The following is a 25092-nucleotide window of genomic DNA, read 5'->3' as shown; positions in this document are numbered from 1 at the left end:
TCTACCTCGCATTCTTATCCGGCTGCCAGGATACGAGGTCAGCTGGCCATGCATGGGGCTGTCATTCACAGGCACCTTGCTCTTATCAACGAGGAGAAGTTTCGACAACTATGGCTGATGAACGAAGAGGAGGTGAAGGCCCTGGTGGCCAAAGCCTTTGATGCCGACATGGTGATCACTACTCAGCATCTGGGGCTCCCATGGACGCTGCCTGATTTCTGGTTCCTGAAGAACGTGGGGCCGCTCTCCCAGCAGCAGCGGAAGTCAGCCACGCAGATCGTAGAAGAGGTGCTGATGCAAACAGGTGATCACACTGGGGAGGTGTTTCCCCCCAACATTTGCTAACGAACACAACGCCAGGACGTTCACTTAGCCTGATCCAAGTGTGCAGCTGTTTCTTCTCAGGGCCTCATATTCTCACTTGGCTTTTTCACTCTGCCATTTGAGCCACATCTTCACTTCTAGATTTTGCTAGATTTGTCTGCCTGGGTTGGCTCAGTCTCAGCCTCCTGAGGAGCTAGGACTACAAGCGTGATCCACCACATAAATTCATTTTAATTTATGTACTTAAATGTTCCTGTATTTTGTTTGTCATGGGGCTTGTTCTCTGGGCCTAGGCATTGGCCCTGAGCATTTGAGCTCAAGACTAGTAGTGCTGTACTAATTTGAGCCACAGCACCACTTCTGGTTTTCTGTTGGTTAATTGGAGGTAAGAGTCTCATAGACTTTTCAGGCCTGAACTGGGCACTGAGTAGATAGGGTTACAGCCCTGAGTCACCTGCATCCAGCTATAATTTATACATTTTGTTTTGCCAGTCCTGGGGCTTGAACTCAGGGCCTGGGCACTGTCCTTAAGATTTCTCAAGGCTAGTGCTCTACCACTGGAGCCACAGCACCACTTCCTGCTTTTTCTGTGTATGTGGTACTGAGGAATCGAACTCAGGGCTTCATACATGTAAGATAAGTGCTCTACAACTAGGTCCTGCTCCAGCCCCAATTTTTAATTTTATGTAAGGAAATTCTTGGCTTTAGCTATAAACTCAGTTCTTGTGACAACACCCTCGTTAGGAGACAACTACTCTGCACTGGCTTCTCCTAACCTGGTCCACAGGGCCACAGCCAGGTGTGTGCATGGTATGTATACTATTTCCTGACCGGATTAGAATAAGTGCTAGAAAAATTTTAGGAAAGTCAATCTTATAGGCTGGTTGGGAATGGACAAGTTGTCCAGACAAACTCTGATTCCGGTCCTCAAGCTTTCACTCCCACATCCTAGATAGATTTGCTTTACACCCAGCCTCCACAGGGAGGCTTCAAACATACAGAGAAAAGGAAAGCCATCTCCTCTCAAAGTCAATAAAGTCTAGAAATTATTCTCTTTCTCTCTCTCTCTCCTTTCTCTCTCTCCCCTCCCCTTTTGTTTTCTCCTTTTTCCCCCCCTCTCTTTCTCTCTCTCTGTCTCATCTTCAGAAGATGAAGGGGGAGACGAATCAGCCTCTGATGTAGAAACTTACATGGACCTGCCCAAGCAAATTTCACCACAGACTACCAGAAAGATCCTGACACTTCTGTGTGATGAGGCGGTGAGGCCAGCCATGGGGTGATGTCTGAGGCCTCCGCCGGGCCTGGGTGGACTACAGTGAGGAGCTGCAGTTTTCTCCTTGCCATGCCCAGAGAGGGGGCTTGAGCTGTGGGACAGAGTTAGCTCCGGACCTGGGAGGCAGTGCACAGAGAGGCCTGGTCGACAGTGGCTTTTCCTATAATGAGTCAGTCACCAGGGGGGCTGCTGGTTCCGGCTGCATTCTGAGCTCCATTCCCACCTCCATGAAGCTTTGGTCAAATGTTATGCCCACAGCAGTGAATGAGGCCTTTCTCTGGAAGGAGTTAGCTTGTAGTGATTCATCCCAGTTTAGCGTTGGACATCTGGTATGTGTTAGAACTTAAAGGAGCTGGCTCAGCTGGAAAGCTGAGTTGTTGATTTGTGTATATTTGGGTGTTCGGGTACTGAGGTAGGTAAAGAGCAGACCTGGCATCCCCAATTTCCTTGGAACAGATAAGGCTGCTTTCTGTGTAGCATGGAGAGGGTGAGGACTCCTGCTAAGACCACCCCTGGATGAGGTCCTCCTCAGATTGTCCAGCCCAGAGCAAGTACTCAGCTCTATCTACATATCAGATGCCCTCTCCTCTCCTCAGGGCCTAGCTACTGCTGGGTTCTGTAGCCATCGGGGAGTAGGTGGGAACCGTCCCTGGGTCTGGTTCAAGCTGCTGTGTTGTTAAATGTATGGCTGAGGTAGAGGACAATCTAAATCCATGACTAAAAGCGACTCTGTCCCCTGGCCTCAGCCCCTGGGACTGGCTCTTAGGTTCCTCAATGTGGCCATCCCCCTGGAATCCCACGGTCCACACTCTCATCCCTGGGGGTTCTGTGGCTTGTCCCTGCAGAGTCACAGTAAAGGTGCCTAAGTCCTGTCCCTGACTGGGGCTGCCATCTTCCTTCTTCTCAGGGTTTCCTCATAGAGAGCAAGCTGCTGAGCCTGCTGCTTCCCCTGGAGAAAAGTGAATGCTATCTGCTGAGGTTGGACGCCATCTTCTCTGTGAGTCTCTTGGGTGGAGAGGACCTAGGGTAGAGACAGAGCCTGCCCCTCGGTCTTCCTGACACTGCCTCAGCCCTGAGACCAGACCACAGTGTCTGGTGGAGTTTTCCCCGAGCTCACAGTCACAGCCTCCCCTTAAGTGACCCTCCATATATCAGACTGGCCTCAGATTCTGATGCCTCCCACCCCTGTCACTTTCTCTCTCCCCCTCTCTCTTTTTCCTTTTTTTTTTTTTTGCCAGTCCTGGGCTTGGGCTCAGGGCTTGAGCACTGTCCTTGGACTTTCTCAAGGCTAGAACTCTACCACTTGAGCCTCAGCACCACTTCCGGCTTTTTGCTATGTATGTGGGGTACCGAGGAATTGAACCCGGGTCTTCGTGCATGCTAGGCAAGCACTCTACCACTAGGCCAAACTCCGGGCCCCCTCCTTTTTCTTTTTTTGTTGGTCGTGGGGCTTGAATTCTGGGCCTGGGAACTGTCCCTGAGCTCTTCAGCTCACGGCTAGCACTTGAGCCACAGTACCATGTCTGGTTTTCCAGTGATTAATTGGAGATAATTGGCCTGGACTTTTGAACCCAGGCCAGCTTTGAACTGATTCTGTTTCCTGAGTAGCTAGGATTTCAGGCAGGAGCCGCCAGTGTCTGGCTCCTTCTCCCTTTTTCTATGAGCTCTTTCCTTATGGTTATCCCCTGTACCTCAAACTCAGATATGGGTTTGGTTCCTCTTAGCACCCCTTTGCCCACTGGATCTGTACAGAGCCACTTCTGACTCAGCTTTGTTTCTCTGTTCTGGTATTCCTTCCCCCCCTGCCCCCACCTCTCACTGTAGTTTCCAGGTGCTGGACCAGTACCCTGTACTCTGGGCCGTAGGCAGGCTTCAGCCAGGGCTGCGGAGGGGAACAAGCTCCTGCGCTGAGGAGCTGAGACTCCCTCAGCATCCCTAAGTCTTGGTTGAGGTATTTGAATAACCATTCTCGTTTTCTCCCCCTAGGCTCTTGGAATCGAAAGTGAGGATGACTTGTATAAACTGGTGAACTTCTTCCTTAAGTACCGAGCCCATCAATTATCACCCAGCCAGGTGAGCAAGGCTGCAACTGCGGGCACCCTGCCTTTGAGTAACGCTTCCCAAGTGGGAAGCTCATGGATGGGGGTATGCCCAATTAGTACTAACTTTTCTTTTTTTAAAACTATATTTTTTGTGTGTTTTCTTTTTTGGTACTGGGCATTAAACCCAGGATGTTGCACTTGCAAGGCATGCGCTTTGCCTCCGGGCTCCATCCCAGTCCAGTACTGGGGTATGATGAGGGAGGTTCTTGGCCTACTGAGGACTAATGGCCAGCTCTTCCTCACAGCAAGGCTTCAGCCCCACCATGGTCTACAGAGTTTGATCCTTAACACTTTTCTGTAAGCAGGGATCGTTCAGAACACCCTGCAGTCATGTTTCCCTGTCTATACTCATGCCTTCCTCATTCCTCCCCCCTCCCCTTTTTCTTTCTTGGTGCTGAGATTTGAACTTCCATTCTTGCTTAGCTTGCTTGCTTAGCTGATTCTATATCACTTCAGCCAGGCTTCTAGCCTTTCTGCATATCTTTCTTCAACTAGTTACAGTATGAGCACCGAAGAAATATTCTGGAAAAGTCGTTTTATTTTAAATTGCAAAAAAAATAATAATGGAATTAAAATGATTTTAGCATTCTGAGTATCCTGATAGAAGGAATTGACTGAGATGACAAAATGGAAAAGCAATGGGGGAAAATGATATATTTTACATTAGAGTAAATTCTGCAGGGCAGAACTCATTACCAGCAGGGTTAAAAGGCAAATGACAGCTGGGAACTCATAACACAAAGACTAGTTTTCTTTTTCTTTTAAAAAAATTTAAAATTTGGGGACTGGGAATGTGGCTTAGTGGTAGAGTGCTTGCCTAGCATGCATGAAGCCCTGGGTTCAATTCCTCAGTCCCACATACACAGAAAGAGCCAGAAGTGGTGCTGTGGCTGAAGTGGTGGAGTGCTAGCCTTGAGTACAGAAAGGTGCAGGAGCGGTGCCTGGACCCTGAGTTCAAGCCCCAGGACCGTCAAAAAATAAAGTGCAATTGTTTTTTATAAAGGTGATGTACAGAGGGGTTACAGTTATGTAAGCTAGGTAATGAGTACATTTCGTTTTGGACAGTGTCACCTCTTACTTCATTCTCTCCCAGTTTTTCCCTCCCTTCCCCATCCACAAATTGTATAGTATACTTTCAACATAATTTCTAATGAACATCACTAAGGATAGTTTTCTTTTTCTTTTTCTTTTTTTGTCAGTCAGTGGGGGTTGAACTCAGGAACTGGGTTCTCTTCCCAAGCTCTTTTGTTGAAGGCACTCAACACTCTATTACTTTGAGCCATAGTTCTACTTCTGGATTTTGAGCGGTTAATTGGAAGTTAACCACTGCCTAGGCTGGCCTCCTGAGTAGTTAGGATAACACACATGAGCCACCAGTGACCAGTTTGGCTAGTTCTTTTTTTAATATAAAGAGCTCTGATAAGCCAATAAGAAAAAACACTACAAAGTCAAGGGAACAGATAATTACCAAAGAGACATTGCAGTGAACTTTTTTGGGGGGCCAGTCCTGGGGCTTGAACTCAGGGCCTGAGCACTGTCCTTGGGCTTTTTCCTCAAGGCTAGTGGTCTGCCACTTGAGCCACAGCACCATTTCTGGCTCTTTCTATGTTTGTGCTACCGAGGAGTCGAACTTGGGTCTTCGTGCATGCTAGGCAAGCACTCTACCACTAGGCCAAACTCCCGGCCCCTACAGTGAACTTTTAAGCCTATAAAACATACAAAAAATAAGTAGGGCTTGTAATAAGACCCATACTAATTTAAATTGTCTGATTCTATTTTTTCATGACAGAATCTTGGCAAAAAGCGAAATATTTGGTGACGTATAGTGATGACTGCTGTGTTGTAAATGAACACATTCGTAATTTGCTGATAGGAGAGTAAGTCCTTCAGTGAGGACAAGTTGACACTATCCATTGTGAAACTCTATGCACTGTACTCTGCAACTCTTGATAGGATTTTGTTCTGTAGGTATAGCTCAGAACAGCTAAAACAATGTGTTCATTAGAGCTTTTTCTTTTTGCCAGTCCTGAGCTTGAGCTCAGGGCCTGAGCACTGTCCTTGAACTTTCTCAAGGCTAGAGCTCTACCCACTTGAGCCTCAGCACCACTTCCGGCTTTTTTCTATGTATGTGGTACCAAGGAATCAAACCTGTGTCTTCGTGCATGCTAGGCAAGCACTCTACCACTAGGCCAAACTCCTAGCCCCTATTACAGCTTTTTCATCACAGCAAATTTTGAAATAGCAGGAGACTAGAAACAACCTAAGTATCTGTGAATGACACATCTATTTAATAATAGATGGTGAATCTCCACAATGCAATATTATGCAATATGAAAACAAAACACGAAGAACAAGGAAGTTCTCTACGTATTTATATGAGAAAAATTCTGTGAAGTTTTTTGGTCTGTGAAAGAAAAAGCAAAGTACAGAATGACATAGGTGAAAGTATTTATGTGAAGACATGAAGAAAAAGTAGTTTTGTATAGACATGCTACTTCTTAACTAAGCCTTAACTCAGGAGGCTGAAGCAAAGGGATCACAAGTTTGAGGCTAGCCCAAGATATATAGCAAGATCTTACTTCGTACTATTTCTGTATAAGGAGAAGTTTGATAACACTAGTTTGATTGTGGAAGAGAACCTGAATGAATTGAGAGATAGGAGGAAGAATCCTTTTTTTTTCTTTTGCCAGTCATGGGGTTTGAACTCAGGTCCTGAGCACTGTCCTTCTCAAGGCTAGAGCTCTACTATTTGAGCCACAGCACCACTTCTGACTTTTTTTCTGTGTATGTAGTGCCGAGGAATCAAACCCAGGTGCATGCTGGGCAAGCATTCTACTGCAAGGCTAAACTTAGCCCAGAAGAATATTTTAGTTAATCTAAAAATTAAAGCAAAATTTGTCAAATATATGTCTATTTATATGTTCTATGAATATTGATAACACCGAACATCTGTGAACCATTTAGATATCATTGTCATTGTCTCTAAGCCTCAAGTGCCTCTCCTAACAACTCACCCTTCCCTATCTTTCTCCTTTCTCTGCTTGTGGAATGTCTTCTTCTGAGAGTCTTCTAAGGTGATTCCCTGTCCATTTTTCACAATCCTGTATATCACCCACCTATTGTTAATCTTGCACCTTTCTCTAGGTAAGCCTTGGGGATTATGCAAAAATGGACCGAGCAAGCTTGCTGTCAGCCTTGGAGAGATCGAGCTTGATGTCAGCATTGGAGAGATCGAGCTTGATATCCGCATTGGAGAGATCGAGCTTGGTGTCAGCGCTGGAGAGATCAAGCTTGGTGTCAGCGCTGGGCAGGAAAAACTTACTGACCAAATTAAATCGTGGTCTCCCAGAGTCGGGGACCTCAGATCGGGAATTTTCAGAGCAGGAGACCTCAGATCGGGAGTTTTCAGAGCAGGGGACCTCAGATCGGGAGGCATCAGCACGAGAGGAGGCATCCACAGAGGAAGAAGAGGGGGGCCTTTTGGTGGAGGATGCAGAAAGGCAGACCTCGATTTCACCTGAGCTAATACACCCCAATGATGTTCTCAAGATTCTGGAGGCCTTCGTCATGGGTCTGAATAAACCTAGGTAAGCCATGTTGGAAGGCTTGTCTGAGACTTGGGTGGTGGGGTGGGCAGGGACAGGGCTGGGAACCAAGCAGAGTGAGAAAGGAAGTTGCTGGGAACAAACTTGGAGAAGGATTGGACACTGTATGAAAGAAATGAGGTACAGGAATGATTTGTGCTTTTTTTCTTCAGCATTCATTCATTCATTCATCCAATAAACACCAAGGCCTGTCATGTGTAGGCACCATGTCAAAATAACACCTTGTGACTGGAGCAACATTTAAAACCTTTGGAAGATATAATTTTGCTCATGGTAGGAAGTAGCCATCTCCATTTTGCATGGCAGAGAGGGTTTGGGAAGAAATGGCACCAGAAATGATTGAAATGGTTGTACGGTATGGGCAAAGGGTAGAGGAAAGGGCATTTTAGGATTCAATAGCTTGGAGAAAATGTTGGTATTTTCCAGAATCATGAGCAGTAGGTATGGCTGGAGTATCAAGGGTCTGGGAAGTAGGGACAGTAAATAGTGTGGATCTAGAGAGCCAAGTCGTATTTGGAGAGTCTTGTCTAAATGCTTATGATCTTTGTCTTTGTCCTGGTTGGAAACAGTAAACACTTCAAAGCCCTGGGGTAACATCTGGTCATATAAAACTATATATATATGGGCCGGGAGTTTGGCCTAGTGGTTAAAGTGCCTGCCTAGCATGCATAAAGACCCGGGTTCGATTCCTTGGTACCACATACATAGAAAAAAGCCGGAAGTGGTGCTGAGGCTCAAGTGGTAGAGCTCTAGCCTTGAGAAAGTCCAAGGACAGTGCTCAGGCCCTGAGCTCAAGCCCAGGACTGGCAAACAAAACAAAACAAAACAAAACAAAACTATGTGTGTGTGTGTGTGTGTGTGTGTGTGTGTGTGTGTGTGTGTGTGTGTGTGTGTGTGTGTATGCCAGGAACGTGGCCTAGTGGTAGAGCACTTGCCTAGCATGTAGGAAGCCCTAGGTTCAATTCCTCAATACCACATACACAGCAAAAGCTGGAAGTGGCGCTGTGGCTCAAGTGGCAGGACACTAGACTTGAGCAAAAAGTGTCCAAGGGCAGTTCCCAGGCCCTGAGTTCAAGTCCCAGGACTAGAAAAAAAAAGCCCTGGAGTAACTATGATTTAATCAAGTCCATTGATGCTGGTCACAGAAGTGATGAAGCTCAAACCACAGCACAAATACAAGCAGATGTACTTTCTGAGAATCCGCCAAAGTCTAGCAAGACTTGGATAGCTGAGTGGGCAAATGGCAGGTGGGAAAGTGGTAACTGCTTGAGGGGCCTGGGGAATCACAGCATGGTGTTCTTGGTCTTTAGGGACTTTCCTACAACACCAAGAAAGCAGAAAGGTGCCCGAGATGACTCCAAAGACTCAGAGTATTGGGAGGCTCTGACCATGGTCATCCCTCCTGCCAAGCAGAACCTCTGGAATGCGCTCTACAAAGCCTTGGAGAAATACCAGTAAGTGTGTCATCCTGGCCCAGCCGGGGAGGGGGCCGGCCAGACTGGAGGTGGGGGGCGGGGGTTGATGCTACAGTCAGAGTTCCAGAAAAGAAAGATGGCTTTGTGGAGTGGCTTGTGGCTGTTAGGTAGCTGGCCCTCCTAGCGTTGCCTTCCAGGTTCCTGCTTGCCTAGGTGGACGGTGGGGCTTCCAGGGGCTTCCTGGCCCCTGCAATGGCAGATACAAAGGTCTTGGCCCCTGTATGGTAGAGGCTGGAGGAGTCAGTGGGCCTCTAACCTGTTTTCCTGCCCAAAGCTCCGTGCTGACCGAGAGGGCCAGGCTGCTGAGGGAAAACAGTGTTCTGGAGAAGCAGAACTCGGACCTCCAGGCAATGCTGCAGCAGTACCTGCACTCCAAGGTGGGGAGCAGACGGAGAGGCGGGGCCCCGAGGGGGCGGGGCCCCGAGGGGCGGGGCCTGCGGCTCAGCTGCGGCTCCTGGAGAGGGTGGAGGGCGGAGCTCTGGGAGAGGTCCACTGAGTCTCTATTCCATGATGGGCCCCAGTGGTGGTAGGTGGAGCACTGTGGTTGACACAGCATGCAGATCCCCTTCCCCAAGGGTGAGGGGGAGCCTGGAGATGTAGTCACACCTCAGGTGGAGATAAGTACAGGCAAGGTCATTTTACCTGAAGTTTACTTCAGGCTACCTAGGTTGTGCCTTTGATCCTTATGGTTTTAGTACCACTCTGTTGGGATCACTTAAAAACAACAACAAAAACAGTAACAACAATGCCAAAGCCAGAAGTAGCTTCCCAGCTTACATTTTCTTTACTCCTAATACCATTCTGCAAGGGAGATGGGCAGAAGCTCCTCTCCCCATTGTACAAAAAGCAGAAACAGATCTTGGTGAGGTGTCCAGAGCCCTGGGCTCCTTCCACTCTGCCAGCCAGCTTGCTTAGCCTGCGATATGAGTGGGGGTTACTCTTACTTGAGAGGAGACCATGCTGGGCAGATGTGCACTGGTATTTGGCCAGAGGATAGAGGAAAATCCTTCCACCACAGCTGTATGCTCTGTGGCTGATGTAGCATCCTTCACATGATGATGGGCCCTCGGCCCAGGAACATCATGGCCAGGCATACATGTGGGAGGTGACCACGGCCAACCTTGTGTCTATGCATAGGGGACATGTGGCTCCCACTTGGTCTCAGGTCTTAGACCACACCAAGAGAGCAGAAAGGTTGACTCTTAGCATCATGATAGCCCCAATGGCCTGTGACAGGATTCAGATATTTTGGAATTGAATGGCCTCTGCTTTCTATGTACAGAGGATGGGGGTGAGGTGGGGGTGGGCTTGACTGGGATGCAATGAATGAAGAGCTGAAGGAGCTTATGGGAATGGATGGAGGAGATAAAAGTCTACCAGAGGTTGCTAGATGAAGGAAGTCCTGGCTTGGCTCAGAAGGAAGGCAATCTCATGGTCCCTGTGACGTCATTGGCTTTGGAGAGGAAATGCTTGCAGATATATCAAGGTTCTGGGAGAGTCAGTAACTGTACTTGACCCTCCATAGTCCAAGAAGAAGAGAATCTGGAGCAAGAAAATAACCTCCACCACTTCTTTTTCAGATAAACTCTGAACTGCAGGTTCCTCCAACTCAGGTGTTACGGATGCCTACACAATAGAGGCCAATCCCAGCTGATGCTGGTACAGAAACAACACCTACATATCTCCGGACGACTTGGTACATCTCATTTTCCAGAGATGTCTGTATCAGTATTTCAATGTCAAGGGGCAAGAATTGTTACCTGTATCTATAGTTTTCATTAAAGTCTTTTGATAGCTGAGGTGGTATCTCTTTTAAGGAAGCAGTGCTGGTCTAGTGAGACAGGGTCTTCTACCCCTCCCACCCCTTCCTGTGTGGTCTGAGGGAACTTTGTCCCTGGGTTGAGATGGTGACAGTGGCCAAGGCTGGAAGTATAGGGCTCCCTTCTTGCTCTTGGAGACATCTGGCTTCTGTGGATGAAGGTTGGAGCTTTGGGGACTTTGTGGGGTTGTGAGGCTTCAGATTGTCCTCAGATGTGCAGAGCTTTTTCAGCACTTGGGAGCCCAGATCTACCCTGGCATGCCCTTTGGTTTGTGCTGATAGGCTTCTCCTGTGAGAAATCGGATCAGGCAGCCCTGTGCCTGAAGTCACCTTGAATGCTGGGTAGCCTCTGGTACACAGGGTGTACCACCCCAGAGTGACCACTAACCCCGGTGCCCTACACCAGAGGCTCATCTTTCAGTGGGCCAATACAGGCTTGTCAGTTCACTGTTTATTTTATTAAGAGAAAAAAATCACACTCAAGAAAAATCAGCCACCAGAAACCCAGGTACAGGGTGGGGTTTGGTAGTTCAAATGCCTATTCCTGGCTGAGGTTGGGGGCAGGAAGGCACAGGGGCTGCCCTTAGGGCTGGTGGAGCTCAGGAGACACCCGCAGTGTTCTCCCAGCATGTGAGCTCTTCCCTAGGCAGAGAGAGCCCTGTGAAGGATGGAAACCCGCAGGCTGTGCACCTGGCTCACAGCAGGTGGCTGCCTGGGATGGAGGAGGAACAAGTGGAGTGTGGGCAGGAGCAGCTGCTGCCACAGCTGCAGGGCCTGCAGGTGGTTAGCAAGGCCGAGCATAGAAGGATGGCGTCACCTCTGCTCTCCAGGAGCAATGGTGGTTGCAGATGGGTAGTGGCTGTGCTTTGCACTCTCATTCTTCTGGAAGCCATGTTCCCGGGTTGATTTCATGAATGCTTTTTCTAGGCTTGGAAGGCCCAGGGGGAGGGTGGGGGTTGGCTTTCTCAGCAGGGTGATGTCTTAACAAGATGGGGCAAAAGGGGGCATGCGCTAGGTCTCCACCCTGTTCCAATATGCCCCATCCCCCAGGATGACTGGAGGAGCAGGACCAGACAAGCAGAAGACTGGAGGAGAGGGAGGAAAGGGTAGACTAGGAGTAGAAGGCAAGACTCCAGGCCTAAGGCTGTCAGGATGAGTGTGGGGGCGGGGGGTGTTCCTCAGTTCCCCGAAGGAATTGGGAAAGAGCCAGGGAGAAGTGCTAGAGGAGAGGACTTCACGCCCCAATGAGCTTCTTGACCATGTAGCCAGGGAGGCTGTAGAGGAAGAGGGCCAGCATGAGCAGCGCCAGCAGCGCCAGCACGATCTTGATGATGAGCCACTTGTACCGGGTGCAGATGAGGTACTTGATGGACTTGAGAGGGTTCAGGAACCAGACGAAGGCTGTGTCAGGCCGGCTAGAGAAAGAAGCAGAGGAGAGAGGCTGCTCAGGCAGTGGGCGCCAGCTGCCCCCAAAGGACTCCCAGCCCTCTGTCCTTCCATGTCCTGTAGTCCCTGTCATAGCTTCAAGCCTCGGAATCTGGGTAGAGGGCCGCTATGTGTGCATTAGATCTGCTGCTGCCAAAGCCTGTCCTTCCTGCGGGACCTCTGCTGCCCCACTCCTCCCTAGACCTAGATGGCGTTTTTGGCAGGTGAGGGGGCAGCTATCTGGCCTGAAGATGTACAGTGGTGGGCAGCTTACTGCCTGGGAAGATGGCCTTGGCCTTGATGGCTAGGTTGTTCTAGGGGCCAGGGCGCCCCTGCATTTAGCCGTTCATGGTAAAGGTTTGTGTTACTCCAGGTCCTCAGAAGATCAATCTGGCTCAACTTCTTCCTTTCCTTTCCTTTCCTTTCCTTTCCTTTCCTTTCCTTTCCTTTCCTTTCCTTTCCTTTTCTTTTTTTTCCTTTCCCAAAACTGAGGCTTGAATTCAGAGCTTTGCACTTACTAGTCAGGCACTCTGCCACTTGAATCAAACCACCAGCCCTTTTATTCTTCAATCATTTTTCAGGTAGGGTCTTGGATGTCTTGTGTGGGGCCAGTCTTGACTTTGATCCTCTGGCTTTCACTTCCCAGGTAGCTGGGATCTGGGTTGTAAGCTACCAAATTTGGTGCAACCTCTTCTTTTCATCTCGATCTCACTTCTCTTTTTTCTCCCCCCCCCCTTTTTTTTTTGCCAGTCCTAGGGCTTGAACTCAGGGGCTGGGTGCTATCCCTGGGCCTCTTTGCACTCCAGGTTAGCCCTCTACCACTTGAGCCACAGTCCCACTTCAAGCCTTTTCTGAGTAGTTCATTGGCAATAAGAGTACCATGGACGTTTCTGTCCAGGCTGGCTTCGAACTGTGATCCTCAGATCTCAGCCTCTGAGTAACTAGGATTATAGGTATGAGCCATCAGTGCCCAGCTCTTTTTTCCTGTGGAACACAAATCTCTGTCCCCACCAGGCCCTGACAGACATCTGAGCAGCCATAGCAAGACCCTTTGCTCTTACCAACCTGCCTAGCAGGTGCCCACCATTGTCTTCTGCAGAGCTTCCTAGCTAAGAAGCACCTGTCAAGTTTTACTCTGTGCAGTTTGTGTGACAAAAACAATAGATGCCATAAGATGTCAAGATACAAATGGACATATTGAAAATACTTTTTCAAACATACTTCCCACTGAGCTCCGGAGGATGTGGCCTCTACCCCCAGAGCAATTTCAAGTCCCAGCTGTGGCAGACAAGCTAGGTAAGCCTTTGGGCCTTAATATCTTCATAAAAATGGGCTGGTGGCAGTCCCTACTTCTTGGGGTCGATAAGATAGCCAGGTCTCTGCAGTGGTGCTCAGCCCGGATTGGGTATTGAATGGCTGGTTCTAGTGGAATGATTGTGCTAGGACATCACAATTCCTGGTGACAGGAGCTGAATAGACACATCTCTTTTCCTCACCCACATCTCAGCTTCCTCCTGCCAATGAAGTTAGATTCAAATCTAGAAGGAATGAAGCTGGCAGAAGAAGCATTGTGTTTGTGGGACATGGCATTGACCATTTAGTATCCAGATTGAAGTGCCAGCTCTATCCTTATTTGCTAGGTGGCCTTGGGGAAGTCACTTACCTTTCTAGCCAAGGTAAACATGTCAAATAGCCATTTCTAGTTCTGAGCATCTCTGAGTCAGCTTTGAAAGCTCAAGAGTTGCTGTGTCTATTTGTGTGGGCTTTTGGATATGTGCTGTGTGCATGTGTGTGCACGCATGTGCTTCTGTTGTGTGCATGTGTGTGTTGTACATGTTGGCTAGCCTTTGGCCCAGGGGTGGAAGGGGAAAGTACCAGACCCAGGAGGCTGAGGGGCTCAGGCCCCGAGGATCTTCTTGGCTAGGTAGCCGGGCAGAGAGTAGAGAAACAGGGCGAGCAGGAGGAGCGGCAGCAGGAGCAGCAGCAGTTTGAGGAGTAGCCAGCGGTAGGTGTGCCACAGGAAGTAGCGGGCAGACTTGAGAGGATTCAAGAACCAGATGAAGCTCGTGTCGGGGCGGCTAGAGCACCGAGAAGAGTAGGGAGAACCAAGAAAGGACAGGAGGGCAGGGGGCCTAATGTGGTGTGAACCCCCCGGCTCATGGGAACGTGCACCTGGGCTGACGGGGTGGAATTCAGGCACCTCCAGAGCCTCCTAGATGAGTCACTCCTCTGGTTCAGAGAGTGGAGGTGAAACTCAGGGGTGAAGGGGGGGCATCCCTACAGTGCAGCTGTGGCCCAGGAAAGGACAGAGAGAGTGCCCAGGTAGAAGATCAGAAGGTCTGGTCCCCCTCTTCTGGCCGCTCCCCCACCATGAGGCAGGGTGGCTGGGCAGGTTTCATGCAGGACTCTCACTTGGGTTTCTCTAAGGGGTCAGGTTCATTTCGGGCCAGGCCTACTGGATTCTTCTCCGCCTCCTCTGCTGTCAGTAAGTGCAGCTCAGCCTCTACTTTGCCCTGTAGCAAAGCACAGAAAAGTTCAGTGTCCAGGGCCAGCGTGGGCACCCTAGCATTGCCCAGGCAGAAGGGTATACCCACCCACCGTGAGCTCAAACTCGTCATTCTCATCACGAGCCAGGAGGGGCCACCAGCCCTTGACACGCTTCTGCTTGAAGATGGAAACCAGGGGCACATCCACTTCCCCTGTGGCCATCTCCATGGTACACTGCTTGGCTGTCTTTGCACCTCGTGGGAACCGGTTCAGGTCCAGCTCGATGGCCCCTGTGGCAAGCTGAGAGTCAGATCTGGGTGACCCTGGTAGGAGCCTCTCTGGCTGCCTTGGCACAAGGTCGGCTTGAGTGTAGATGCCCTAGCACGTTCCTGGCCCTCTGTCTCACACACTCATCCCCTCCTTTGCTCAGGCCCCTCCTTAGCCTGGCAGGGAATGGGGGAGGGGTATATCCCGGGGGTACTACCCCACTAGCCCCATGCTGGCACAACTCTCTGTGTATCTCACAAGCTTGCATATGAAGGTAAGAATTTGGGGTGAGGGAAATTTGGGGATACAGAGGTACCATCTGTGATCCAGGGAAATCTGCTTCCCTTAGGGAGACTTCCTGAGCCTCCCGCCACCCCAACATCATTTTCTCCTCCTCAGTGTCTCCAGGGAACACTTGTCCTGGTGATGACACTGAAGACCTCTGCTCCAGGGAGGGTTTTGGTGGGTAGGAACCCCGCCCCCCAATCCGCTATTTCTGACTCTGGAGACTAAGTAGAGTCTCCACCTGCACTCCCAGGATGGGCTCCGCTTGCCACTCCCCCACCCAGCCCCTCAACTGTGCCCTCTGTGCACCCAGAAAGTCATCAGCAGAGAAGTGGTCAGCATCCCAGATCTGCAGGGTGAGTCGAGCGGGGATCTTGTACTCCGTCTCGTCCCAGGAGAACATGGACTCCTTCTTAGAGATCACAATCTTCTCCTCCGCCGCCAGGTAATCGAAGGGGAACAGGTAGCGCCAGTTGAAGTTGCCTTCACCCGTGAGCGAGTGGTAGTGGACATCGGTGTCCTGCTTGTCCTCCTGCTGTCCCTTTAGCCACCTGCTGGACAACACACGCTCCAGATCTGTGGGGACACCAAGGAACTTGCCCTTTCCCAGCCTCCCCGTTCTTCTCTTTTCATCTGGAAGGTGAAGAGAGAGACCTCTCACCCACCCTCGCACAAAAATGTCGCTGGATTTCTCCCCAGTGAAGAAATCGTCATCCTCCAGAACCACCTCATCTGTGTTCCACACGATGACCCTCAGCTCATACCTGGACGGGGCAGGAACATGGATCAGAAAGTTGGGATGGGTGTTGTCCCAGATCCTGGGGCTGGAGACGGGACAGTGAGGGAAGGCTTGGGGGACGCAGGTTGGTAGGAGGAGGCTAGGAGTACAGGTAGGGAGCTGCCCACGGAACCCAAAGTGAGCAAGACTATCAGGTCCACAATGTACTGGCTTAGCGGACAGCCAGTCTGGCTGGAAGAAGAACCCCAGCATGCTTGTGGACAAAGCATCTGAGGATGGGCCTGGCAGCGGGGATAGCACTGGCTGCTAGGGTTAATGCTGCCTCCAGGCTTTAGTGTCAGATGTACCTCTTGTCTGTTTCCGGAGGCAGGAGTTCTGCTCTAGTACTAGAGGAAATTCTATAGTGAAGTCTAGTGGCCTGCACTGGAAGTCTAGGAATGCTATTTGCCTTTATGTCCTTGTCCCTAAAGAATGTTTTCCCCTGGAGGTTTAATTGTAATTATGAATGAGGCAGTTGCGTTTCAGCCATTAGTAGGATGAGTCATCCACTGAAAAGGTCTGGGAACTAAAAAGGGTTGTAATTCTCTGGAGTTTCAGGAACAGAAAACATACTGTTCCAGGTGACCTGTTGGGTTTGGTTGCCCCCTAGCGATAGATTCTAAAATAGCAGGCGCGCAGCCTCGGGCTTATTGGGTATTTTAGACTGAGCTAGTAGAAGAGCCCCTGCTTAAAGAAGTCATCAAGACTCTCAAAATGGCAATACCAGAGCATGAAAACCATAAAATGGCTTTTTGGATCCACGTACACAAGTTATTAGAGCTGGAAGCAACTCTACAGAGGGAGAAACCTGGGAAAAGACCCCAAAAGCAAAGTGGCCTGGCTGGAGTCCATTAGGAGAGGCAGATGGCATGGCTCCTCACACAGAGCACCTTCCTCTGCTGCTGCTTAACACGAAGTCACTGCTCTTGAAAGAAAGCCTGGCAGATTCAGTGAGGGATGCAGAGCAGGTCCTCGGCCTTTCTCTGCTTTATGTACGTGTGTGTTTCGGGGAGTACTGTGTGTGACCATAGGAGGGTGTGGAACAGCATGTCTACACAGATGTGAGGAGTGTGCTAGGGTGTGGTTCCTCTCGATCACTGCTGGCAGAGAGAAGGGCTAATGCCACCTCAGCAAATAGGGACCCACCCAGTACAGGCCTCACAACTCCTGGTGAAGCGTGCTCTGCTTTCCCCCGGAAGTCTTAGCCATACCTTGGGCCAAGGGACTAGTACCCATCCAGGCCATCTAGGCATGCGCCTTCTAAGAAGGACTGGGACAGATGGGGTGGGGTGGAAGGGGTTAGTTCCGACGCTTGGCAGCTCACTTCTTGGGTTTCCTGGGGGAGATGTCCAGAGGTGTCCCAGGGGCTGGCATGTCCATGGGAAACATGTCCACCCATAGCTCCAAGCGGCCCTGAAAGAGGGGTGTGGTAGATGTCCTAAGGAGTTTTCTCTTTGTTCAGTAAGGTCCACTGCTCTTCCTGGACCCATGTCATCAATGTTCATTTTCGGATGCCAGGAATTCCTTTGATGTCACAGCAATCACAGCTTCCAAGAGACACATTTTGCTCCTGTAACTCACTCAGAGTAGAGACATTTGCCAATAAAGTGAACTTTGGTGGGACAGGTCAGATGGGCTCTCAGGAATGTAGCCAGTAGCCTTGCTCTGTTTATGGGCCCAGTGGAAGCACCCCTTCACCTGGCTGGGTAGGCATTACCTGCTCAATGCCTGGTTTATCAGGGTTGAGAAGTGGCCTGGTCTCCACGTGTTCTGGCACCAGGCGGCAGCCCACTCGGGGGATGTCTTCCCAATGTCGCAGGGCAGACAGAGCCACATGCTCCTCTGTGGGCTTCTTCTGACCTGTGGGTGATACTAGATCAGTTGCACACATGGGCTTTCCATATGGTTGGCTTGATGGAGCCCACATCTGTCCACCTTCATTTTGCTATTGGGGAAACTGAGGCACAGAGGGAGAAGTATCTTGTCCAAGTTCTCCGTTGGCTCATGGCCCACAAAAGTCTGGACCCTTGGCTGGGAATGTGGCTTAGTGGTGGAGTACTGGCCTAGCATTCATGAAGCCTGGGTTCCATTCCTCAGTATCACATACACAGAAAAAGCTGGAGGTGACACTGTGTCTGAAGTGTAGAATGCTAGCCTTGAGCAAAAGAAGCCCAGGGACAGTGCCCAGGCCTGGAGTTTAAGCACCAGAATGTGCAAATAAATAAATAAAAAATAAAGTCTTGTGCCCTTGGTTTCCCCTGCTTAGGGAGGCTAAGCAGATAATCCTGCTGTGAGAGGTGACAGGGAGGGGACAATTCACTTCTCTCCCCGCACTGGGAGGAGGTGGCACAAGTTCCCTAGCTCCTGGGTCTCTGGGAAGTGTCTTATGGGAAAGGCTTAGATCCGAGGGTTGTGGACTCACGCCTTCATCCGGGACTTGTTGATCTCCACGTGCTCATGTGCAGAATGGGGTGACTGCTACTCCACAGGGATGAAGTGGGGAGAGAAGGCAGTATGTGGAGAGAGGGGTGTAGGGTAGGCAGACAGGAGGGAGCTCTGAGGGGTGGGGCAGAGGGTCACTAAGGTCGATGCTTAGGAGGGCTCAGGCTGGGCCTGCATGTCCTCTACAGGAAGCCATGGACCACCTGGTCTTTGAGGGGAGGGTCCCTGAAAGTTACCATTCTCATCCTCAATCTCTGAGGGCCCAGTGAAGACACGGTTAGCCACTTTCACTCTTCCAGGGGGTCCAAAGTGGGGGCCATCTACTTTGCCTTCTTTGCAGAGGCGGGTCAGGATCTGGCTGGGCTTCATGGGGTCCCTCCAGATATTGTAGCCATGTCTGGAGGAGGGGTCACAAGCTTTAGGGGCTCTGGCGGGGCCATTCCAGCCTCTTTACAATTGGCTGTTGTCCAGGGCCACAGGGCAACAGGTACCCTGGACTCAAGACAACAGGGCCACTAAAGGCTGACCCTCCTACTTTCTGCTTTGGTGCCCCAACCAAAACCACCATGTGTCCACTTTTCTGGAAACTCAAAAGCTTCCATGGAGGAACATAACCGCAGAGGTTAGGCCTGTAAGTGGCCGATGCTGGCCAGACTTGCAGAGGACTCAACCCTCTGCTGCCTGCCTCTTCTTTGTCCTGCCTCCTCTGTCCTGAAAATCTCTGGTCCTCTCTTTGCCTTGGAACTAACTTGTAGTCCTGACTCCCAAAGGTTCTGAATCCTGTCCTAAAATCAAGCTCAAGCAGGTGCCCCACCCCTTTCGCCAGCCCTACCCACACCTCCCATCCAGCCCCACGCCCTGCCCACAGGCCCCGCCCCGCCCACGACCCGGCCCCTCCTCGGCCCTCAGGCCCCGTCCAAGGCCCCGCCCGTGGCTCCGCCCACAGGCCCCCACCTCCGCCCCACGGTCCCACCCACATGGCCCCGCCCCCCGCCCATGGCCACGCCCATAGGGTTCCGCCTCCGCTAGCACGGCCCCGCCCCCACCCAGGCCCCGCCCCCGCCAGTGACCCCCGCCCCCCCGCCCATGGCCCCGCCCACAGGGTCCCGCCCCCGCCAGTGACCCCGCCCCCAGCCCAGGGCCCCGCCCCAGGCCCCGCCCCCGCCCACACGGCCCCGCCCTCGCACAAGGAGTAGGTCTGAGCGATGCCGCAGGTGGCCCGGTGCTTGCTGTAGAAGCGGTTCTCCAGGTCTATCTTGGTTTCTCCAATGAGGTCGTCGGTGCCCACCAGATCCCAGTCATACACAGCCACGGTCAGCATCGATTCCATGGGGAAGGAGGCCTCGATGTCGAAGGACCTGGGCGGCGCGGGTTAGGGAGCGGCTGAAGGAGCAGGCTCCGGACTGCGGAGGCCGGGGAGGCCGGGGCGGGGAGGGCACCGTCTTACTTCCCAAACACGGGGTTGAGCTGCTTGGAGATGTAGTTCTCCTTGTCTCGGATGTCGGTCTTGCCCAGGCGGATGGCGATGTACGGGTCAGCTTTGCCGTTGATGTCGGCTGGGTGCAGGTCGGTGGCCTGGGGTGGCGGGGGTGCGCTAAGCGGACTCCCGGGTGCTCGGGAGCCTCGCTGTGTGACCCTGGGCACGTTATCACGGTCTGGGCCTTGATTTCCTTCTCTAGAAGGTGGGAACCGGCCCAGATCTCCTCCCTGGTACCTCCCTGCCTCGCACTGCGGAGTTCACCGCTTCCAGAGCCCCTCGCGGGCCGGTGGGGCGGGGGGGTGTGAAGGAAGCCTCACCCGGACCACGTAGACGCGGACCAGCACGTTGATAGGGTCATTGCTTGGGATGCCCTGGAACATGCCGTAGGTCGGGTCATAGCCGGCTTCCCGGGCCATGTCCTCTGGAAGTGGCACTTTGTACACGCAGAGGGAGCCCTGGGGAAGGCAAGCTGCTCAGGTGGCAGGTTCTAAACTGAGGGCGGGTGTGAGGATGAAACTGGAAGGCCCCGGCAGGTTCTTAACCCACTGGCTGCAGGATCCTTGGGGGTGGGGGGATGGCATCGTGCGTGGTAGGGAGGCAACATGAGGTTGGGTGTGTTCTTCATCTGACCTTGAACCTGCCCACAATCCGTTCCTCCTCAGTGGAGCCGTCCTCATCATCCCCCGTCTTGCCTCGAAGCAGGTTGAAGGTGTGCAGCCAGTCCTCAAAGTTGTTGAACTCGGACTCTAGTTCCTTGGGGTACACCTGAGCCAGAGGGTCACTCCAGTCATGTCCACTGGCTTCCACCTGTCCCACCTGCCACCTCCCACTTCATCTGGGCAGTCTTCTCCCAGACCCTCACCTTAAGCTCATCAATTTTGGGTTTTTTCTTTTCAGAGGTCTCGGGTCCTTGGCTGGGGCCAAGGTTCTGGGTTTTCTTCTTCTTCTCCTCTTTGGCAGCCCTGGCCTTCTCTTTGCCCTTCATTGGCCCCTTCGAGCCTGTTGACAGGGAGCAGAAATGAGACTAGTCAGTTTGGGAGGAGGTGGGGTTGAAATGACCAGAGCACAAAAGTTCTGACTCAACTTCCCAGTCTCCATACACTGCACTGTGAGACACAAACAGTAGGTTTGTCTGGGAGTCTGGATGTACATTGTTGTCTGCCTTGATCAGTAGAGCAGGGAAGGAGCCAGGTCTAGAGGTAGAAGGCCCATGACTGTGCTGGCCTGCTTTCTGTCCTGTTTAGCCATACCCTGCTGGTCCATGGTATTCAAGATCGCCGTGTGTTAGCATGTTTCAAACCATATCCATGGAACAGCAGATGTAGGTGGTGATGGCAAACTTTAGGAGAAAGGGTATTATAGTGGAATAAGTTGCAGAAACATATACTGTTTCCCATATATACTATGGGATCTTCCTTTTGGAGATCTATTTGTATATTAAAGGCTCTGAGATGTCCTACACTGGAGGAACCTGTTTAAACCAGCATTTAACTGTTTGGCCCACAGAACCTTGAAAAAAGTTTGGATTCTAGCTCTGCTATTCCAAGCCTCTAAACATCTGCCCGTTGCTTGGGTTCCTGAGCAGACTGGTTAGGGCTAAAAGCAGCTCCAGATTTAAGCTTTTACCTGATCCTGGAAACCAAGTCTAGGGCTGGGGAAGGGAAAAAAGAGAGCCAGGGGTCCAGGCCCACCTTCAGCGTTGTCCATTTCCTCCTTCTCTTCCAAGTCAATCCCAGAGGCCTCTTGTTGCCGAAGTTGCTGCCAAAAGACAATGTGGCTTCCCTTACTCCCCAGGGTCTTGATTTGCCTTTGTTATTGCACGGGACCCTAAGCATCTGTCACACATTCATTCTGCCCAGGAGACGGAGACTCCTCAAGATAGATATGACATCCTATCTTTGGGTTGCCACAGCACCTAGCCCAGTAACATGGATGGTGGACTGGGCCACTAGCCCTGATCAAGGGAATTTTGAGTGGGTGTGAGACCAGGCGGGGCCAGCTCTGGATGAGGGGTGTGGGGAAGGGTCTGGAGAGGAGGCCGTGAGTGGGGACCCTGCTCCTTCTCAGCCCCAAGCCTCACCTCCTTCATCGTATCGATAGAGGAGAAGTACTTGGACCACCAGTCCAGCATGCTCTCATCTGGCTCCTCCTCCTCCAGCTCTTCCGAGGTACCCTTCTTTTTCTTTTTCTTCTTCTCCTTTTCGTCCTCAGCCTGAGGGTTGGCCAGGTTTACAGTTCTGGGGACTCCCTGGCTCTCTTCACTTCCTTAGAGCCCTGGACAAACTTAAGTCCTCCCTATCCTGTTAATCACCTGCTCTGGGAAAGCCCTGGGCTCCATGATGCTCTACAGGGCCACTGCAGTCAAAGGGGCAGGGCTTTGTTTTGTGGAGGAGGATGCCAGGGACCTGAGAGGTCCATGTCCCGCTCACATGAGCCACTAGCCAGGACAGTATTGGTATTCGTGGATAGGGGGTCAGTAAGTCCCAGAGCTGGGGTCTCTGGCCTGACAGCTGACTCCAGGGAAGGGTTCCCTCACCCCAGGGCTTTTGCACAGTTCTTACACTCACCACATCCACTTTGATGACAGCATCTGAAGTCTGCAGAGGAGAACCGAGTAGACAGGACAGGATTAGCCACGGGAAGGGCAGGCAGTGGCCAGCCCAGGGAGGGTTTGGAAGGTTGGAGCTGTCAAGGTGAGTGCAGGGATGGATGCCTGGTGTGTGCTGACAAGGCTCACAGAGAATGCTGCCTGGTGACACTGCTACAGTCTGCTTCTAGGCTGCTGCTGACATTTCTGCAGGCTTTCGACAGTGGGCAAGGGTTCTCAGCTCTGGCTGCCCACTAGAGTCGCCAGGGAACTTTTTTTTTTTTAATAAGTGATCAACGTAGATACCACTGTGGAGGGACTGGGCAGCTGTGCATTTAAAACCCAGGGGTTCCCTGTGTAGATAGCTCATGTGTGTAATCCTAGCTACTCAGGAGGCTGAGATCTAAGGGCCGAGGTTTGCAGCTAGCCAGAGCAGGAAAGTTGATGGGACTGTTAACTACCAAAAAAGCCAGAAGTCGAGTTGTAGCTCAAGTGGTAGAGCACTAGCCTTGGGTAAAAAAGCACCAGACCAAAAAAAAAAAAAAAAAGCACCAGGCCCTGAGGTCAAGCTCTAGTACCTACATGCCTTTGTACACATGTATGTGTGTGTGCATGCACATGTACACAGAGCAAAACTCCAACAACTTGGAGACTGGAGGTGCTCTGAATAAGCAGGTAGGGTTGCTAAGTGAGATCAGAATGGGTGTGAGAGCAGAGGTCAGTGATGTTGGCAAATGTGGTGGACTTCACTCTATTCTCTCTCCCTTACCAAGGCAGATGAAATGGACACACACGCAAACTGTCAGTGTTCTCACTGCCTTTTGTGCACACACATGCACACATGTACCTGAGTGTCAGAATGAGTTGTGTATACAGTGTGGGTTGGCCCATAACAACCACACTTTGTTCATGTAGAGTACATGGGCCTGTCTTGTGGGATGTGTCACACGCATGTGTGTTCCTGCCTGGCACAGGGCTGACCCACCAGCCTTACCGCATCCAGCTTCACCATGGTTTCCAGCTTCTTAACAGGCACCTCAGGTTCCATGCTCACCACCACCTCCCCTGTGGGGCGAGAGGAGGGGCCCCCATTGCACAGCATATGGCAGCCCCGGGGAAGCCTGACTGGACAGACAGACAGACAGAGGAGAAGCAGAGGCACAATGAGTCAGTGAAACAGGCAGAGTGGGAGGCTAAAGCTGATTCTAGAAACTTCTGAAAGGAGAGCAAGAATAGGGCAGTTGCAAGGAGGGAGAAAATGAGCCAGCGAGGAGTGAGCCACTGATGGAGAAGAAAGAGGCAAACAGCAGAGCCCTGCAGGGAGGTGAGGGGAAGGGCTAGGTCTTCTCCATACTTGACAGAGGGGGCCATCTGCCCTCAGTCCTTTGAGAGCCTGTCCAACACTGGCCTCCCTGGCTCCAGAGAAAGGAGCAGCCCTGGATAAGTCTTTCTGGTGCCCAGAATGGGAACCTGCCTTCTTGCCCTCTCCCTACAATCCCACAAGGATAGCCCCCAGGGAATCTGGTGGCCGCTGGCACTGAGCCAGAGCCCATTGGGAACCTGGGGCTGTGGGCAAGGTCTAGGCTGTGGGTGCCGCCATACCCGTGGTGTTCCAGTTGGGAGCTGAGCGATCTGGGGGCCGATAGATGAAGCGCCGCAGAGAGCTGACAGCGTGAGAGCCCACCAGGGTGTAGCGGCCAAAGGCCCGACAGTCCACCACGCGGATGTTTAAGGGTGGGTGCAGTAGCTCATTCTCTGGGAGGTCCTGGGGGGTGATGAGGCACACAGCCTGGCCTCAGGGAAGAGGGAAGGGGAGCAGCAGCACCCAGCTCTGCCCGCTTCCATCTGGACCCGCGCTCACCACTTCAAACCACTTGACCAGGGTGTTGAAGTTGGGGTTCTTCTTGTAATTGTGGATCAGTGATGACTGCACTCCCTTCCCTGCACACTCAATGTCCACCCGCGGCCGGTCCACCTGTGCCAGGTTGACTCGCTTCAGGTCCCGCAGTCCCCAGAACAGCACCTTGGAGAGGGTGGAGAAGGAGGGCCACTCAGTGCAGGGGCCAGTAGTTGCCAGGCAGGGCTACCTGGGAAGGACCCAGGCAGTGGGTGGGCAGAGGTGAAGGACAGACTCTCCTGGGCAGGGTAAGTGCCAGGAGAGGAGATGGGGTGGGAGTACCTGAGGGACAAAGATTAGGAATTCAGGGTGAAGGTGGGTATAGAGGGGCAGGACAGATAAGAGATTTAGGACTAGCCCTGGACACAGTGTTGTCTACACTCAGTGAGATGGAGACAGGGCCTTGCCCGTGTTGGAAGCCTGCATCTGCAGCTGGCTCCTGCAGTGACCTTAGTCAAGTGATTTCCCCTCCTGAAATTCAGGAGTGGGCTGAGGAAGCCAAAGGACTCCCCTACACACGGTAGAATGTGCACATGGGCCCTGGGGTGGAGGGGAAATGAGAGGCACAGGAAGTGGGAGAGGACACAGTGGGCCAGGCTGACCCACCTCCACACGGTACTTGCTGAGCACAGGCCGGATACCCACAGGCACGGGCATGATGGGCCCTCGGTCCACGTCCACCGGGCCATTGATGGGGGGTAGGTCAGCTTTCCCTGATGGTCCAATCTAGGGGATTAGGGGATCATAGGTCATGCACACTGGGGAGCCCAGGGAGAGGGAAGCTGTTTGCCACGAGATCTGGGGAGACAGGAAAGCTAGAGGACCCCAGGGTCCTGAGACCCTGTT

General features: G+C 51.8%; 2 protein-coding genes across 8 annotated transcripts in view; one reads left to right on the top strand and one right to left on the bottom strand.

Moving 5' to 3' along the window:
- Drc1 (dynein regulatory complex subunit 1) overlaps nt 1-10576 on the top strand; it is a 36493-nt gene extending 25917 nt beyond the window's left edge. The window contains exons 10-17 of the mRNA XM_090337335.1: nt 72-304; nt 1471-1583; nt 2505-2594; nt 3584-3670; nt 6844-7286; nt 8615-8758; nt 9054-9156; nt 10360-10576. Coding sequence (XP_090193461.1) covers nt 72-304; nt 1471-1583; nt 2505-2594; nt 3584-3670; nt 6844-7286; nt 8615-8758; nt 9054-9156; nt 10360-10416 — 1270 coding nt within the window. The 3' untranslated portion in view covers nt 10417-10576. The remainder of the gene's footprint in view (nt 1-71; nt 305-1470; nt 1584-2504; nt 2595-3583; nt 3671-6843; nt 7287-8614; nt 8759-9053; nt 9157-10359) is intronic.
- Nucleotides 10577-11691: 1115 nt separating this feature from the next.
- Nucleotides 11692-25092, bottom strand: part of Otof (otoferlin) — a 75378-nt gene continuing 61977 nt past the window's right edge. For 2 of the 7 annotated variants that reach the window (XM_090336195.1, XM_090336197.1), the window contains 20 exons: nt 24853-24972; nt 24211-24372; nt 23952-24114; nt 23344-23414; nt 22330-22359; nt 21843-21974; nt 21454-21520; nt 20625-20761; nt 20393-20527; nt 20080-20217; nt 19730-19857; nt 19470-19640; nt 18519-18679; nt 17558-17700; nt 17165-17253; nt 15728-15826; nt 15372-15613; nt 14622-14800; nt 14436-14536; nt 11692-12013 (listed from right to left, as the gene is read on the bottom strand). In XM_090336195.1, coding sequence (XP_090192321.1) covers nt 11833-12013; nt 14436-14536; nt 14622-14800; nt 15372-15613; nt 15728-15826; nt 17165-17253; nt 17558-17700; nt 18519-18679; nt 19470-19640; nt 19730-19857; nt 20080-20217; nt 20393-20527; nt 20625-20761; nt 21454-21520; nt 21843-21974; nt 22330-22359; nt 23344-23414; nt 23952-24114; nt 24211-24372; nt 24853-24972 — 2649 coding nt within the window. In that variant the 3' untranslated portion in view covers nt 11692-11832. Of the gene's footprint in view, nt 12014-13920; nt 14102-14435; nt 14537-14621; nt 14801-15371; nt 15614-15727; nt 15827-17164; nt 17254-17557; nt 17701-18518; nt 18680-19469; nt 19641-19729; nt 19858-20079; nt 20218-20392; nt 20528-20624; nt 20762-21453; nt 21521-21842; nt 21975-22329; nt 22360-23334; nt 23475-23951; nt 24115-24210; nt 24373-24852; nt 24973-25092 lie in introns of those variants that run through there. The other 5 variants (XM_090336192.1, XM_090336196.1, XM_090336194.1 and 2 more) reach the window with 4 other exon arrangements.

The sequence above is a fragment of the Megascapheus bottae genome, chromosome 7, assembly GCF_031878675.1.
Source record: "Megascapheus bottae isolate mThoBot1 chromosome 7, mThoBot2.hap1, whole genome shotgun sequence".
NCBI classification, from domain to species: Eukaryota; Metazoa; Chordata; class Mammalia; order Rodentia; family Geomyidae; genus Megascapheus; species Megascapheus bottae.
The sequence above is the reverse complement of the archived record's forward strand: the minus strand, read 5'-3'. Positions and strand labels throughout refer to the sequence as shown.